Source organism: Gymnodraco acuticeps, unplaced genomic scaffold (assembly GCF_902827175.1).
Source record: "Gymnodraco acuticeps unplaced genomic scaffold, fGymAcu1.1, whole genome shotgun sequence".
NCBI lineage: Eukaryota > Metazoa > Chordata > Actinopteri > Perciformes > Bathydraconidae > Gymnodraco > Gymnodraco acuticeps.
This window is the reverse complement of record NW_022991001.1, coordinates 321,821-337,629: the sequence shown is the minus strand read 5'-3', so window position 1 is coordinate 337,629 and position 15,809 is coordinate 321,821. Positions and strand designations below refer to the sequence as shown.

Below are 15,809 nucleotides of genomic sequence, written 5' to 3'. Positions count from 1 at the left end.
GGTGGGTGTGTGTGGTGGTGTGTGTGTGTGTGTGGTGTGTGTGTGTGTGTGTGTGTGTGGTGTGTGTGTGTGTGTGTGTGGTTGGTAGTGTGGGTGTGTGTGTGTGTGTGTGTGTGTGTGTGGTGTGTGTGTAGTGTGGTGTGTGTGTGTGCGAGCCGTGTGTGTGTGACGCCGGCGTGGTGGTGTGTGCGAGAGCGTGTGTGTGGTGAGCGCGCGTGTGGTGTGTGTGCGCGCTTGTGTGTGTGTCGTGTGCGCGCGCGAGGACGCGCGTCGAGCGCGCGCGCGCGCGCTCGAGCTCTCGCTCGCGCCTCGCTCATCGCTCTCGCCGCACTTCGCCTCTCTCGCGCTCTCGCTCTCTCTCTCTCTCGCTCTCGCTCTCTCGCTCTATGCTCGTCTACTCTCTCTCTCTCTCTCTCTCTGCTCTCTCTCTCGCTGCTCCTGCTCTACTCTCTCTCTCATCCTCTCTACTCTCTCTCTCATACTCTCTCGTCCTCTCTCTCTCTCTCTGCTCCTCATTCTCTCTCTCTCTTCTACTCTCTCTCTCTCTGCTCTCTCTCTTACTCTCTGCTGCTCTACTCGCATTCATAAGATCTCTCTCATGCTCCGTCTCTCTCTGACTCTTCTCGCTCTCTATCTCTCATCTCTCTCTCAGTCTCTCTCGTCATAGAGAGCGAGAAGATCTCGAGGGGCTGTGCGAACTACAGGTTAGGCGAAGTTTATACTAAAAGTGTAAAATAAGTGTTAATCCTTCACATGTCACGAAGAAGAGTTGTTAGTGCATATTGAAGTACAGGTGACATCATGTTAGTGTTACGTTAACTCATCCAGTGTTTGTTTAGCTTATTTAAATGTCACTTGTGCCTAATGTCAGTATCCTTGTTTGTGTTCTATTGAAGTGTTCTCGGGGTCCTGAGTGTGGATTTGTTTTACACACATGCTCTTTTCAGTAAGTTTCTGTAATGTTCATACTTCATGTTGCAGATCCTACAAAAACAAACCAAAAGTCAAGGTCTGAACTGGTCGTTAATGTTTTACCTCATTTGCCATGTGCAATTATTAAAGTGGTAACAATGTTGTACTATCTGTTTTTCGTTTGCTTGACGTTTCTTTAGTAAGAATGTAAAAAAACAATTAGCCGTAACATTCCAATGAATGAAAATGGCACCAAATAGCTACATCAGAAGGGAATTAAAAAATAATCATTTTGGTGACAGACTTTTAAAATAATTGTTATTTATTGACATGCGTTTCCTGTTTGTTAAATCACCTATACTATTGCCATTGTTAAAGATAGGACATTAGCTACCTCAAAAGCTATTATAATTTCTATTAATAACAAGATTCGTTTTGGTGACAGATTAGAAAAACAAGCATTCCCTAATTTCTTACTAATTTGAAGATGTTTTTTGAAAATGTCTTTTTAAGAATGTCAAAAAACAGCCATACCATTTCAATTAATAAAGCTATAAACAATTGTTATTTCTTATTTACAATTTTAAGAGACTCATATTTCATTTAATAAAAGACACCTTCAAATGGGGTTGGATTTAAAAAAAAATCATTATTAATAACCCTAATATAATTGTATTAATATCTATTTGTATTCTTTTAACAGTAATGTAACAGACACATAGGAGTACTTTAGATCTGATTAGTGCTAGCTTTCACTGTGAGCTGATTTTCATGCTTAAATAACTACAGTATGCCTTTAACATGGTATTATGTAATCCGAGGAGGGCTTGTCCTGTGGGAGGGGTCACAGGGCGTTTGAACATTGAACCGTTGCTCTTTACTTTCAGTTGTCAAACAGCTGTCCTAAAGTATGCAGCCACTCTAGTTTTGTGATCTTTAGTTTTCAGACACTATGGGTAAGTTCAAGTTCTCCCCCCTGGACATCTCCCTCATGTTTTTGGGCCTGGTGTTCTTAGTGGTGGACATAGTGCTGGATGTATTGGCCGTGGTGAATTTCTACCAGGAAAAGTCTTATGTGAGCCTCTCCGTCCTGATCCTGCTGCTGGTGGGCTCCTCCCTGCTGGTCCAGGCGTTCAGCTGGCTGTGGTACAGGTACGAGGAATCTGAGAGGGATCAGGAGGAGAAGTCCATGAACCAGACAAAGGTGGAGAAGTGCCTGAGCCGCAGCCACATGAAACTACTCCATGTACTCCAGCTGGGAATCTACTTCAGGTTGTGTAACACTTGTATACATGTACTGGTGTGTGTTTTAAAGTGCCTCAGTTCTATTTGCTTCTGTTGCTGTAAGTGTGATAAGTTGGGTGTGAATGCAGGGAACTCACTTTATATATGTCATTTCAGTAACTAAAACCATGAGTGGGTTAACAGAAATTAGTTTGGCAAGAAGTTTTTTGTTCAAAAATATTTCACAGTTCCAGCTTCTTAAATGTGAATATTTGCTGCTTTTGCTTTACAATATACAATATAACATTTTAGTTTGTACTGCATTGGGTACTTTTACTCCTGATACTTTATGTATATTTTCCTTATTGTACTTAAATTGGTCTACTTGAGTACCATTCTTGATGCAGTACTTTTACTTGAAATTTGAGTATTTCTACAGTCTGGTATTAGTAAAGAATCTGAAGACTGGGAAGGAAGTGGTTTCTGTTTGAATATCTCTAACTGACATCTCCAACCTCGCCTATTCATTGGTAAAGATTCCATTTCCAGGAAATGCAGTGCTGGTTATATACTTGATTGGAACAACAGTACTGCACTTTAACCCACTTCCTACCTAGGCTAGGGTGGTGTGAACAATGTGTTATTTATATACACACAGAAGGACATAATTGGAGTATCAAATATTCTCCTGCTATGATTTACTCAATCAATAACATTGCTTGATTACCTCTGAATATTACTCATGGAATATTACAAACATGAGTAGTTCAGGTGTCCTTGTGTACAGTAGCTAATACAGCACTTTGTTTAGAGCACTTTGTTAAACAATTGCAACAAAGTGCTCTTTTATTTTGGAACACCTTGTTCCAAACACCAACAAAGAAGTCAAAAGTTATGTCTTAAAAGAGTACTACTTTTAAGAACAACTTTAAGGTGTTTCCATTTCCTGTAGTGTGTTATATAGGTTTTAGTGCATGTAAATGGTCTGCAAAGGATACAATCCCTGTGTTCCCTCCAGAGGGAGTTTCTCTCACACACACTCCCCCCTGCCTGAACGCCTCGATTTTAGTCCTTGCTTACTTCGGTAACATAGTGACATCACTATGTAACACTCACTTCTATTGGCTAGATATCCAACACATTGCACATGATAGGCCAGAGGAAGGAACATCTCTAGCGGTTAACCAATCAAAACAGAGTCTAAGCTCTGGTTTCAGACAGAGGATGAAAATAGGTGCTGCAGCACAGGCAGTATGAGACAAATAGAGCTTTCTGAACATTAAAGCATGGAGACATGTCCCAGTAGAAACACTAAATGCAGTTTTGAAATCTGAAAAAGAGCATAGTAAGTGTTCATAATTTAATGCTGATAAATGATGACTGAAATATAACCGGTAATTGAGTTTAACATGTTGTCAGAACAATGGTTTAAAACTGTATTCTAAATCCCACACTCTTATCTTCTCAGGCATGCAGGTGTGGTGGAGATGTCTTTATGCAGTGCATACTCACAGGTCAAGGATTCAGAGGGCTTCGCAGTGTACATGATCCATGACCTGAGCATGCTTCGGCTCATAGAGACGTTTTCAGAGAGCGCGCCTCAACTCGTCCTCATGATCACCATCATGTTGCAAGGGCAACTCGACCCTATCACAGGTGCCCAGTGTTAGGCTCAAGATTTATGAAGTAAAAATGCAAATGTATTTAATATTTTGACACTCCAAACTGAAAACCTCCTCTCTTCAAAGGGTCAGTTCAACCAAATTCAGTGGTGGAACATAACTAAGAACAATGTTTTTCACATAAATTAATAATTCCTTTCTTATCAACTACATTTTTGAGAAACATGTCAACTTTGACACTATAGCCTACACAGCTATAATTCAGATTCATATTTTACATCCAAAATATCTTTCCTGCTTACAAAATATGATTTGTATGATTGTAGTGGTAATGGAGGATTTGAATTAAATCAACTGTTATTCATTACACACACATAGAGTGGTGCAGTGATGATGTATATTTGTAGGACCACCTGGTAGTTAGCATCGCAAGTTAGCATCGCAAGGGTCTCATGATGAAGAGCACTGGAATTTCCCCCTTGAATTTTTAAGAAAATAAGATCTGTTTGTGATATTTTCACGTATTGTTCAGCAGGTTAATCTCCACATATCAACATCACTTTTATACTTTTTAAACTGTAAATGCAATCACCAGAAGTAAAAAGCTAACATTAGGCTATAAACAAATTACATCGTAGCATGGCTGCGCATCGCCAGCACTAGCTAAAGACAGCTAATGTTGGCACTTGGCATGATGATGTTGAGTAGTCTAATTTAGTGACTTGTTTGCAACCGCCATTTTTACGACACATAGAAGTTTTAGACATTCACAAGTGTGGTATTTTCTGACGTTTTTTATTCCGTAGAACAAAACGTCAAAATCTGTTAAGCTTGAGTTAACCACAGATCTTCAGGCATCTACCAAAAACACTTTGACTGTTTTCCAATCATAATATATAAAGTACGCAGATGTATGTAGTAGTGAATGAATGTGTGATAAGAGAAGAAAATAAAGTAAAAAGGCTTTGAAAAGCATCAGAATATTTTAACTGTCGCCATGGTAACGGCATTTGATGAAACCCCATAATACGCTTAGATGTGTTGATGGCTGCATCGTTACCAAACCTGTGAAGTTTTGGGCCGTTTGGAGCATTTCCCCTGAATTCTGAGAAAACCGTGTTTCATGGTGAGCATTGTGTTGCCATGGCAACGACATTTGAATAAATCTCAAAACTGTCACGTAGATGTCTTCACGGCTGGACTGTTAGCACACATGTGAAGTTTGAATACACACTAATGTTAAAATCTGAAGAATGCCTCTTTACCAAGCTCCAAACTAAGTTAAATATCTCAAAAAGTATAACATATATGAAAATTCCAAAGAACAAGTTGTTATAGCTGAAGGTATTGTGATCATTTTAAAGTTGGAATGAAGTCTCTAGCTGAAAGTATGTGGAAGGAGAAGCATTTGGCGCAATATGTAGGTAAAAGAGGATTTGAAGGTTCCTCCCATTGTCTTCAATGTTAAAAAAAGAGTTTAAAAAGCTGAATATTTCAAAAAGTATGAAATATTTTGAAAAAGTTGAAAGTTTCCCATCATGTGCTGAAAAGGCTGAATATTTTTTGAATGGTTTCTGTAGCTGAAAGTATGCTGAAGTTATCGGACGGCAAACATATTGGTTGGAATAAGAAGATTTGAAGAACTATAGTTGCACAGCATTCGCACTAACTATACAATTATCCAGTAAGATAGCTAATGTTATGCTAACTGGATGCTAATGTAATGTAGGCTACTTAAATGTATGTATACTGTGAGCTTTTCTGTTGTAAATCATATTACCTGTGCGCAGTGGCGGTTCTACAGGGTGGCACGGGGTGGCAGCTGCCACCTCAGAAAAAAGCCTTGCCACCCCAGCTGCCACCCCAGTTGGCAGCTTTGTTTTGAAAAAAAAGTTGTGGCTCATCGGACATTTATGAGAGAAAATCTCTAATGTCCGAGTGCAAGTGAATGCAGCACAATACGCGAGCCTTGTAACCCCTCCCCCGGCCCTGGAACGAGCGTGGAAATATGATTGGCGGCGATTTCATTTGAACGGGGGACAGCGCAAAACGAGAAGCATTTCGGATCCAAGTAGACGGAAGGAATGAGGTATTTGCGGTCAGTGGTGGCGCCAGGGTATGGCCGGGGTAGGCGACAGCCATACCAAGAAATGGCTTAGCACCACCATGAAAAATGATGTTAAGGTAAGCAAAATAAATTCCGCCAAATCGCGCGGAGTAAATTGCACAGACAGCAGTTAGTAAGATTTATTTCAGTAGCCACTTGTCTGGGAATACCGAAGACTAGAAACGGTTTTGAAAACTTTTGTCACGTAGTGATCGTCTTCTCAATAGAACATCTTTGATAATGTCTTCTGGCCAATCAGAATCACGATAACGGCGTGGTGTTGTTGCAGGAAGTCCCGATACATCGATACAACATTACGTGTTGATAGAAATCAACACGTAATGAAATAAGACCCCACGGTTTGATGATTGATAGGTGCACGTGGGCTGTCTTTCATCTTGACACACAGAACAATGGGGGCTATCCACCCTTATCTACAATGTAAAGTCATTCACAGCCTCTTCCCTCTTCTCTCTGTGAGGAGCAGCAGGTTCAGCTCTCAGAACAAAGTAACAAAAAATTAAATACCATTCATTTTTTTAAATATGTCGTGTAGTAATAGATTTATTTATTTTCTTCTCAAGAGAGTACCAGAATGTGTATTTTATGTTAGTATTTAAAAAAATCTCCTGGGGGAGAATCCCCCCAGACCCCCCTGCAGGGGTTGGGTTTTCAGCATGTCAACTCTTTCACTTGTAGGGAAATTGCAGGATTGGCTCCAGGTCACTACAAGACAAATGTGCCTTTTTATTTCATACAGTTCAATTTGGATTGAGACAGGGAAATAATCTAAACCTCACGCGTGGCGTTTCACTGTCAAGGAGGGCGTGTATGTAATTACATTGCAAATACTGACTTGAGCCCCACCACTGTATGGGTTAGCCCTACCATAGATTACCCAACACAAATACTCTGGAGCCGCAACTGTTTGCGGTCTACAATGACAGAGAAGAGCCTGTCAAGTTTGGCTGTACTCAGCATTGAATCAAAACGCACTAAAGCTTTAAATCTTAATAAGTTTGGGAGGCGTTTTGCTGATCAAGATGGTAATCGCCACATTCAGCTGTTATAGGCATGCCAACTTGATGCTCTGCTCACGGATGAGTCGATGAGAATAATAAACTGTTAAGATGATGACCTTACGTGTATAATATTTGTTCTTTGTGGGGGAGATAAAAATAAGACGATGTGTAAAACTACACTGCCCAGCCAAAAAAAAGTAACCACTTTGATTTAACTAGGCCAGTAGGTAAGGACTTTACACTGGATAATAACTGCAGCGATGTATATGTTTTAGCTAAATACACGTTTTTTTAACCCTAATTGATGCAGTTAGTCACTTCTTTAATGTGTGTTCTGTCTGATGTAAAGTCCAGGTTGTAACTGTTTGCAATGAAGTTGTGGGGCGCTGAACGGTTCTTTTGATTATTTTGATTTATGATAGTAATTACTTGTCTTTCAAATGTGAAGCAGGGTGAGCAAGCATCTTGAGGAGCATTCATCATTATCTCCTTCAAAATATATAGTTTATTTAATAATAAATCAATATGTGAATCATAACAACAGTGATTGACAGCTGATAGGAATAATATGATTGTTAATATTATCATATTCATACAGACAAACATCGATGAGACAGTTAATTAATGTACTTATTGCAGCATTGCAGGGATTGGTACCCCTGCTGGTCTAAGAGTGAAACCAACTCATTCAGTTAAAATTCATTAAATGATGTCTGCCACCTTATATATTTATATTTAAGGCTTTACTGATGTGCCACAATAATGTCACCTAATGTTATTGAGTTAAAATATCAATATTGTGGCTTTCCAAGTTAACATTGATTGATTTCACTGCGATTAAATCAGCATATACTTCTGCCAGGGATGCCACCCCTGAAATTCTCCTGTCACCCTCTTGCCACCCCATGAATATTTTTCTAGATCCGCCCCTGCCTGTGCGATGGTTTTGTAACTGGAGTTCAGCAATCCTTTTGGACACCTGCAGTGAACAGTCAGCTCATGGCTGCCAGCTAACACATTTAGCAGCTCTTGCTCCTCTTTGCTACGCCTCCCTCGTAGAGTTTCCATGTTGGAAAATAGTAAATTGTAGCTATAGCTGTTTTTGGTCTGTTGTTTGCTGTGAAAGCGAATGACACAACAGGGCCTGCCAGCCATATTTGAAAGGTTTAAAGTGAAAAAGTTGCACTATATTGCTAGCCGTATAGCTTAAGTCAGAGGGTTGCATTTGCTAGTATCCTCCAAAGGTCCTCCATTCCCTATTTCCCTATTCCCAAAACTAAACTGCCCATCCCAGCTTTATATGGTAGTACTTTCTATTCTTTATCCAGAGTAGACATGTTGATTAACAGTCAGTTTAAGCATTTCTGATGATGAACTTCTTTCCTTCCAGTGTTGAAGGCGGTCGGTTCAATGTCAGCCATTGCCCTCAGTGTGACCATGTACCATCGCTCCATGCGCTCCTTCCTGCCCGACAAGGAGAAGCAGCAGTTGATCTCATCGGTGGTGTACTTCCTGTGGAACCTGCTCCTCATCTCCTCTCGCCTCACTGCCCTCGCCCTCTTCGCTTCCGTGCTGCCCTGCTTCATCTTCACCCACTTCCTGTGTTCCTGGCTAGTTCTGTTCTTCTTCCTCTGGCGGTCCAAGACCGACTTCATGAGTAGCCCCTGCGGAGAGTGGCTTTACCGAGCCACCGTGGCCCTTATTTGGTATTTCGACTGGTTTAACGCGTTGAAAGGGAGGACGAGGTACAAGACTATGGTCTACCACGGGTACATACTGGTGGACATTTCCGTCCTCTGCAGTTTGTGGTGCTGGAAGATGATCACGGATACACCATTGTTTGAAGTTCAACTGCATGCTGTAATCGCTGCGGTCACTGTTGTTGCAGTCTATATCCTTGGTCTCGTTTTTAAAATGATTTATTATCGGTGCTACCATCCAAACCTGTCTAAAGAGGAGTTGAAAGGGGATGACACTAAAGGGCCCCCGGTTGATGAACAACGATTAATGATATGTGAAATACCTTCTGAAGATGTGGTAGATCTGTCCATAGATGATTTAGAGGAGGACAACGTTAGGTTTAGAGATCTAAACGATGAAGATCGCAGCATTCCCGCCCAACCAGCACCCGAAATCAAACGTTGCAATAAAAGAATGAGGAAGTTGGCTGAGAACTTCTATTCCTGACCTGCATCACCTGACCCCCACCGCACTGAGTCATGCAGACTTGACCATCATGGGGTTGTGAGGGATAGAAGGACCTGCTTCCTGATTATCCTCAGATTCAACCTCATGGGTTTAACCTAGACTGCTGCTTGTAAGCACGTAGCCTCATTCTGCTGTGTACCAAAGCACATGAAGCTGTTAAAAACGGATGTTCACGATAGATGGTGGAAGTGTGTAGCATGCGCTATGATGGAAAGCGTTATATTTTAAAGCTAAGCTAAGTGATCCAAATCACATGGGCATTTACACAAATTATTTTATTTATTTATTACATTTTGAGAGGGCTGTGCTCTGGGTGCATTTCTAGTTATTAATAGTTCCATGTGTTTCCTCTTAGTGCAAAAAAGCATTCCCCTATTTAAGTGACTGTATGGAAGGTATGGGGTGGCTCAACTTTAAAGACATCCTATTGTGTTCATTTGCAGGTTCATATGACTATTTTGTGCCTCTACTGTGACATGTACCATGCTTAAATGTTGAAAAAGCTCTGCAGCACCTCTTTTCACCTTCTGTCTGAAACCAGAGCCCTGTCTGCTCTGATTGGTTAGCTTGCCGGCTCTGTTGTGATTGGTCAACTGCTTAGAGATGTCCCGCCTCTTCGCCTATCACATACAATGTGTTGGAGCGCTATCCAATAGAATTGCGAGTGTTACATAGTGATCACATTAGGCTTGTTTGAGACGTGTTGCGGCTCGCCTCGAAAGTAGACGAGAATAGCCGATCGCAGCCGGGGGAGGTCTCAAAAAGCTCGCCTGAAGTCGGACAGCTCGGAGTCAGTTTAGTCTTCTTCTTCTTTCCGTTTTTTGGCGGATTGCAAACAACTTTAAGGTGCATACCGCCACCTCCGGAGTCGGCTTGACTCGGTTTGCATTTATAAAGAATGCACACATGTGTTTAATCGTTAATGTCAGATATGTACTAAGTAAATACATTTGTTCCTGCTCAAGATTAGATTCAACTTTATTGTTATTGCACATATTACAGGTACTGAGACAACGAAATGCAGTTTAGCTTCTAACCAGGAGTGCAACAAGCAGTAAAGTGAAAAGTAATGTACACAATCTACAGAATAACATATAGAATGAATTGAATGATGAATAAACAGTGAGGAGTATGAATACACTAGATATCAGCCTGTGAGCAGTATGAACAGTGTGTATGAATATGCTAAGATATATAAAGTATGAAAACGGTAAGCAGTGCAAGTATAGTATAAAATATATAGATATTAATTTCATGATGATAAACATTGGAACAATGATGAAAAATGGGAATGGATGTGGCGACGTAAAACTGACACAAAACAACAACAAACTTTTGCCGAGCCAATTGGAGAGTTTCATCAGCAGCACGTGGTAAAAACCACCAATGAGCGCTCAGCTCGAGATACCAGCGAGACGTTTCCCATCAAGCATTTCGCTTCCGCCGCCCGTGGAGAGGAACTGCGCCGCCTCGCCGCGCCTCGCTCTCACGGAGCCTACACACGGCGGCGTGCGTTGCCGCTTCAACGCTTCTGCCCATTCACTTTGAATGGGGTGACGTCACGATTCGCCGAACTGCATTGTGGGAGCAAAGCGTAGCTTCTCTCGCGGTGCTCGCTGCAAAAGTAGAGCAATGTTCTACTTTTGCCGCCTCGACGGAGGCGTCAGCCAATCAAATCCCGCGTATGCAAATCTGACATTACAAGCGCTAGCCAATCAAACCGCGTGTATGTTGGGAGAGCCAGGCCGCAGTTATTTCCCATATGTAAAAAAATGGAGGAGAAAAAGATCGTGGCGGTACTATATGACCAGTCCCTCTTTACATACATGGATACAAACCGGAGGAGCCAGGCATGGGGGGAGGTGGCAGAGACAGTGGGTGACACTGGTAGGGGGGGGGGAGTGTTTGGGAGAGAAACTCCCTCTGGAGGGAAGACCACATCGCCCTACTAAGATTTATTAAGCTCTAAAACAAACCCTTGTAAAATAAAACTGCAACATGCTCTGATGAAACTCAAGATAATAGAAAAGCATTTAAATAGTACAACTGGTGCAGAAAGATTGAAAATTGTTTAAAGTATAGACTAGAGCTTTGACAATCATACAATATTCTTGATAATTTTTAGTCAGCACTTTTTCTACTGTTATAATAATCCTTATATTTATTATAGCGCTTTATCAATGACTGTCAAAGCGCTTTACAAATACACATTACAGTTATGCCTTTCAGTAATTGTCTCTCATTGCAGCAGCACTGTCTTCTGTAGTTAGTACATTTACATATAGTATGTACAAATGTAATTGCATATTATATATGTAAAAATAAACAAACTTGTGATCGAAACTGTTTAAAGTTTATTTACACTGTATTGAGTGAACACAGGAACACCATACAGCACTGTGTCGAGGTCCCAAACACCTAATGTGGGGGAATAGTGATTATGATCATTCATTTAGCATCGATTATTATGATCAGTTTTCAGGATCACAGGCAGGCTCTTTACATAAGCCCATGTGACCTCATAAGTCCTCGAAGATGAGATGAAATACATGTTGGAAACACAAAACACACGATTACAAATAATAACAGCATTTGGCATTGAAAAGAAAGAGGATACAGAAGAATACAGCCCCCTTCAACAATACATGGTCATGGTATACTTCAAAACAGACATGACATGCAGACAGAGTATAGAAATAAACAGGAAACACAATGAGCAGAAAAATACAAATGTGTATGGGTTCTTAATGTTCGAGTCAGGACTGAGAACAAATATTTTCACTTTAGTTATTTGCATTAAAAAATACCATGTTCTATAGATGATTGTCTCCAAGCTATGGTGGGTATCACCGCAATAAAATAAATGCATCGCCTTTTTAAAAGGAAGCATAATTAAAAAAGAAAGCAGAAAGTGGAGTGAAAATATGAGAACAGATTCAGTTGAGATTGATTTTCCTGGAATTTACAGCAAGCAAAGAAACCATTTTAGCCCTTCACTTAAACAATGAGCGACGGACATAAACCTTTCCTCCCCAAACATTGATATTATAGTTTTCTAGAAAGACGACTTTCAAATACAGTGCAGAAAGGACAAATCAAAACACTTGAGTTAAAAAAAAGAAGTAAGATAACACTTTAGATAATAGAACAATGCAGTGATAAATGTATCAAACAAAAGACTTACATATTTCCCTTTGAGATGATGCATACGGATGATGGATAAAGGATCAATATACATACACAGAAACACAAGACAGAGAAAAATACAGATTCTTAACGGTCAAGCTGCATGACAGTAAATAATAAATCTTCTTCAGGCTCAGAATTGGTCAGTCATAATCTCATACGGACCCTCTGGGTTTTCCACAAAATGAGAATCCCTTAAATACGGTTAATGAGCAAAGTAAAATGTATTGCACTGTCATCACCGTGTGTTACAATGCGCCTTCCAGAGGTTGTGAATGAAAACTAAAGCTGTACAAGTGATTCTGTGGTTCTCAGATGTCTGACAACTAAACATCTCAATGTACAGATGCGTGAATGAATGATCCCTCTGCTAACTCTTCTGACAATCAGAGTCATTTCTTAAAGCAGAAGTACCACAATTCACTTTCTCATTCTGAATTCACTTGGGTAGCTGTGAACATTTGCAATTTTTCTTATTCCTCTTATTTGAAATATGTTTGGGCTTTTGAAATATGAAGGATTAATATAACAAAAGCTAAATATGTTTACTTTACAATCATGAGTCAAAGAAAAACATCAAATATTTAATTTGCAAAGCAGGAACCAGCCAATTGCACAATTCTAACCAAAATGATGTTCAAAATAGATGCCGATTCTTTTTTTCTATTGACAAGTTGTTGAGTTATCAAGAACAAAAGAAAATAATCTGCACCATTTTCAATAATGACAATAATCATTTTTTGCAGCTATAGTTTTTAACTATCTAATACAATGAATGCTTGACAAACTGGGAAACAGAAACAGAAGTATGCAATTTACATGTTTTGGTATATTATCATTTCGACATTGATTGCAACAAAGAATCTGATGATGACATGTCAAATTAATAAAATGGTATTCTACTGGCTAACACGTCATTTTTTGCCTCGTTTTTCCCAATTGGCTTTCCAGCTTTATGTATCCTGCTCTCTTCATGGGGTGAGATGCTTTACTTGGAGCAGAAGGCGGTTTCAAATGAAACATCTTTTAAGTTATTATTACCCTCCTTAATGCGTTATCCGAGTCCAGAGACTGAGAGAGCGGACGGATTATCTCAGTGCTGCTGTCAGTTTAAAAACCGCAGCTGAATTTCAGTTTAGTACATGTTGGAGAAAGAGACCTTTTGTCTAACGCTTCCTGCTTCTGCAGATCTACACCCACATCCTGAACAGTATGGGCAGCGAATTAAGTTCCTTTGAAAGTGATTTATAGAAAGAAGTTCCGAGAATACTTCAGTTTACATTTCCCCTTAGGGGTAGTCAGACAGTTCTCTCTAGATGACATTCCATTACTTGCTAAACGTGTTGAATTAAATTGTGTAACTGAATCTCGAGTTATAGACAATATGTGTTGTGTGTTCACAGTGAAGCTGACCCCCACATTATAACCAGTTCATGCTTGAGTCCCAGTTTATCTTTCTGCCAAATTTGAAGAAATTCCCTAATAGCTTTGCTGAACATATCACAAGACTGTGGGAAAGATACACGGAAGGAAAATCCGGAAACGTGATGATTCCTGTCACGGCTGTCAAGGTGGCATAACAAATAACTTCCATGTAATTTGGCTTGTACGCAAACTAGTTACGCCGAAAATGACATCACAAAATATGAGTGCAGATGAGGTTATGGATTAAGACACATTTTTCAGTGATTGGCTGACTAAAGCCTGTGAGAAGGTAACCTCAGCTTTTACAGTCAATATAGCATGCACTGAAGAATGTACTTCTCCTGTTGAAACTGATTGGACATCCACATATATGTGGCAAACTTTCCCTTTACACCAAATTGACAGAGTAGGCCAAAGAAAATGCAGATGTATTTCCATTATATGCAAACTTGATAAAGATGTGTTCAAGATACAGTGGGGCAAAAAAGTATTTAGTCAGCCACCAATTGTGCAAGTTCTCCCACTTAAAAAGATGAGAGAGGCCTGTAATTTTCATCCTAGGTATACCTCAACTATGAGAGACAAAATTAGAAGAAAAAAAAAAATCCAGAAAATCACATTGTCTGATTTTTAAAGAATTTATTTGCAAATTATGGTGGAAAATAAGTATTTGGTCAATAACAAAAGTTCATCTCAATACTTTGTTATATACCCTTTGTTGACAATGACAGAGGTCAAACGTTTTTTGTAAGTCTTCATAAGGTTTTCACACACTGTTGCTGGTATTTTGGCCCATTCCTCCATGCAGATCTCCTCTAGAGCAGTGATGTTTTGGGGCTGTCGCTGGGCAACACAGACTTTCAACTCCCTCCAAAGATGTTCTATGGGGTTGAGATCTGGAGACTGGCTAGGCCACTCCAGGACCTTGAAATGCTTCTTACGAAGCCACTCCTTCGTTGCCCGGGCGGTGTGTTTGGGATCATTGTCATGCTGAAAGACCCAGCCACGTTTCATCTTCAATGCCCTTGCTGATGGAAGGAGGTTGTCACTCAAAATCTCACGATACATGGCCCCATTCATTCTTTCCTTTACACGGATCAGTCGTCCTGGTCCCTTTGCAGAAAAACAGCCCCAAAGCATGATGTTTCCACCCCCATGTTTCACAGTAGGTATGGTGTTCTTTGGATGCAACTCAGCATTCTTGCTCCTCCAAACACGTCTAGTTGAGTTTTTACCAACAAGTTCTATTTTGGTTTCATCTGACCATATGACATTCTCCCAATCCTCTTCTGGATCATCTAAATGCTCTCTAGCAAACTTCAGACGGGCCTGGACATGTAATGGCTTAAGCAGGGGGACACGTCTGGCACTGCATGATTTGAGTCCCTGGCGGCGTAGTGTGTTACTGATGGTAGCCTTTGTTACTTTGGTCCCAGCTCTCTGCAGGTCATTGACTAGGTCCCCCCGTGTGGTTCTGGGATTTTTGCTAACCGTTCTTGTGATCATTTTGACCCCACGGGGTGAGATCTTGCGTGGAGCCCCAGATCGAGGGAGATTATCAGTGGTCTTGTATGTCTTCCATTTTCTAATAATTGCTCCCACAGTTGATTTCTTCACACCAAGCTGCTTACCTATTGCAGATTCAGTCTTCCCAGCCTGGTGCAGGTCTACAATTTTGTTTCTGGTGTCCTTTGATAGCTCTTTGGTCTTGGCCATAGTGGAGTTTGGAGTGTGACTGTTTGAGGTTGTGGACAGGTGTCTTTTATACTGATAACGAGTTCAAAGAGGTGCCATTAATACAGTTAACAAGTGGAGGACAGAGGAGGCTCTTAAAGAAGAAGTTACAGGTCTGTGAGAGCCAGAAATCTTGTTTGTTTGTAGGTGACCAAATACTTATTTTACCGAGGAATTTACCAATTAATTCATTAAAAATCCTACAATGTGATTTCCTGGATTCTGTCCCCCCATTCTGTCTCTCATAGTTGAAGTGTACCTAGGATGAAAATTACAGGCCTCTCTCATCTTTTTAAGTGGCAGAACTTGCACAATTGGTGGCTGACTAAATACTTGTTTTGCCCCACTGTACATCCTGAACAGTTCTTG

At 40.5% G+C, this 15,809-nt stretch overlaps 1 protein-coding gene across 1 annotated transcript; it reads left to right on the top strand.

The window, feature by feature from the left end:
• Positions 1-1,811: 1,811 nt before the first annotated feature.
• Positions 1,812-9,730, top strand: LOC117559296 (XK-related protein 8). Its single transcript, XM_034235982.1, has 3 exons — positions 1,812-2,184; positions 3,605-3,792; positions 8,278-9,730. Exons 1-3 carry the CDS (start codon positions 1,865-1,867, stop codon positions 9,072-9,074), a joined length of 1,305 nt encoding a protein of 434 aa, XP_034091873.1. The 5' UTR covers positions 1,812-1,864; the 3' UTR covers positions 9,075-9,730.
• Positions 9,731-15,809: the final 6,079 nt, after the last annotated feature.

Excerpts from the sequence above, each read along its gene's own strand:
- LOC117559296 (XM_034235982.1), top strand. The coding sequence starts at position 1,865 with ATGGGTAAGTTCAAGTTCTCCCCCCTGGACATCTCCCTCATGTTTTTG. Across the intron at positions 2,185-3,604 it reads CAGCTGGGAATCTACTTCAG|GCATGCAGGTGTGGTGGAGA; the intron begins GTTGTGTAACAC and ends TTATCTTCTCAG. Across the intron at positions 3,793-8,277 it reads GCAACTCGACCCTATCACAG|TGTTGAAGGCGGTCGGTTCA; the intron begins GTGCCCAGTGTT and ends CTTTCCTTCCAG.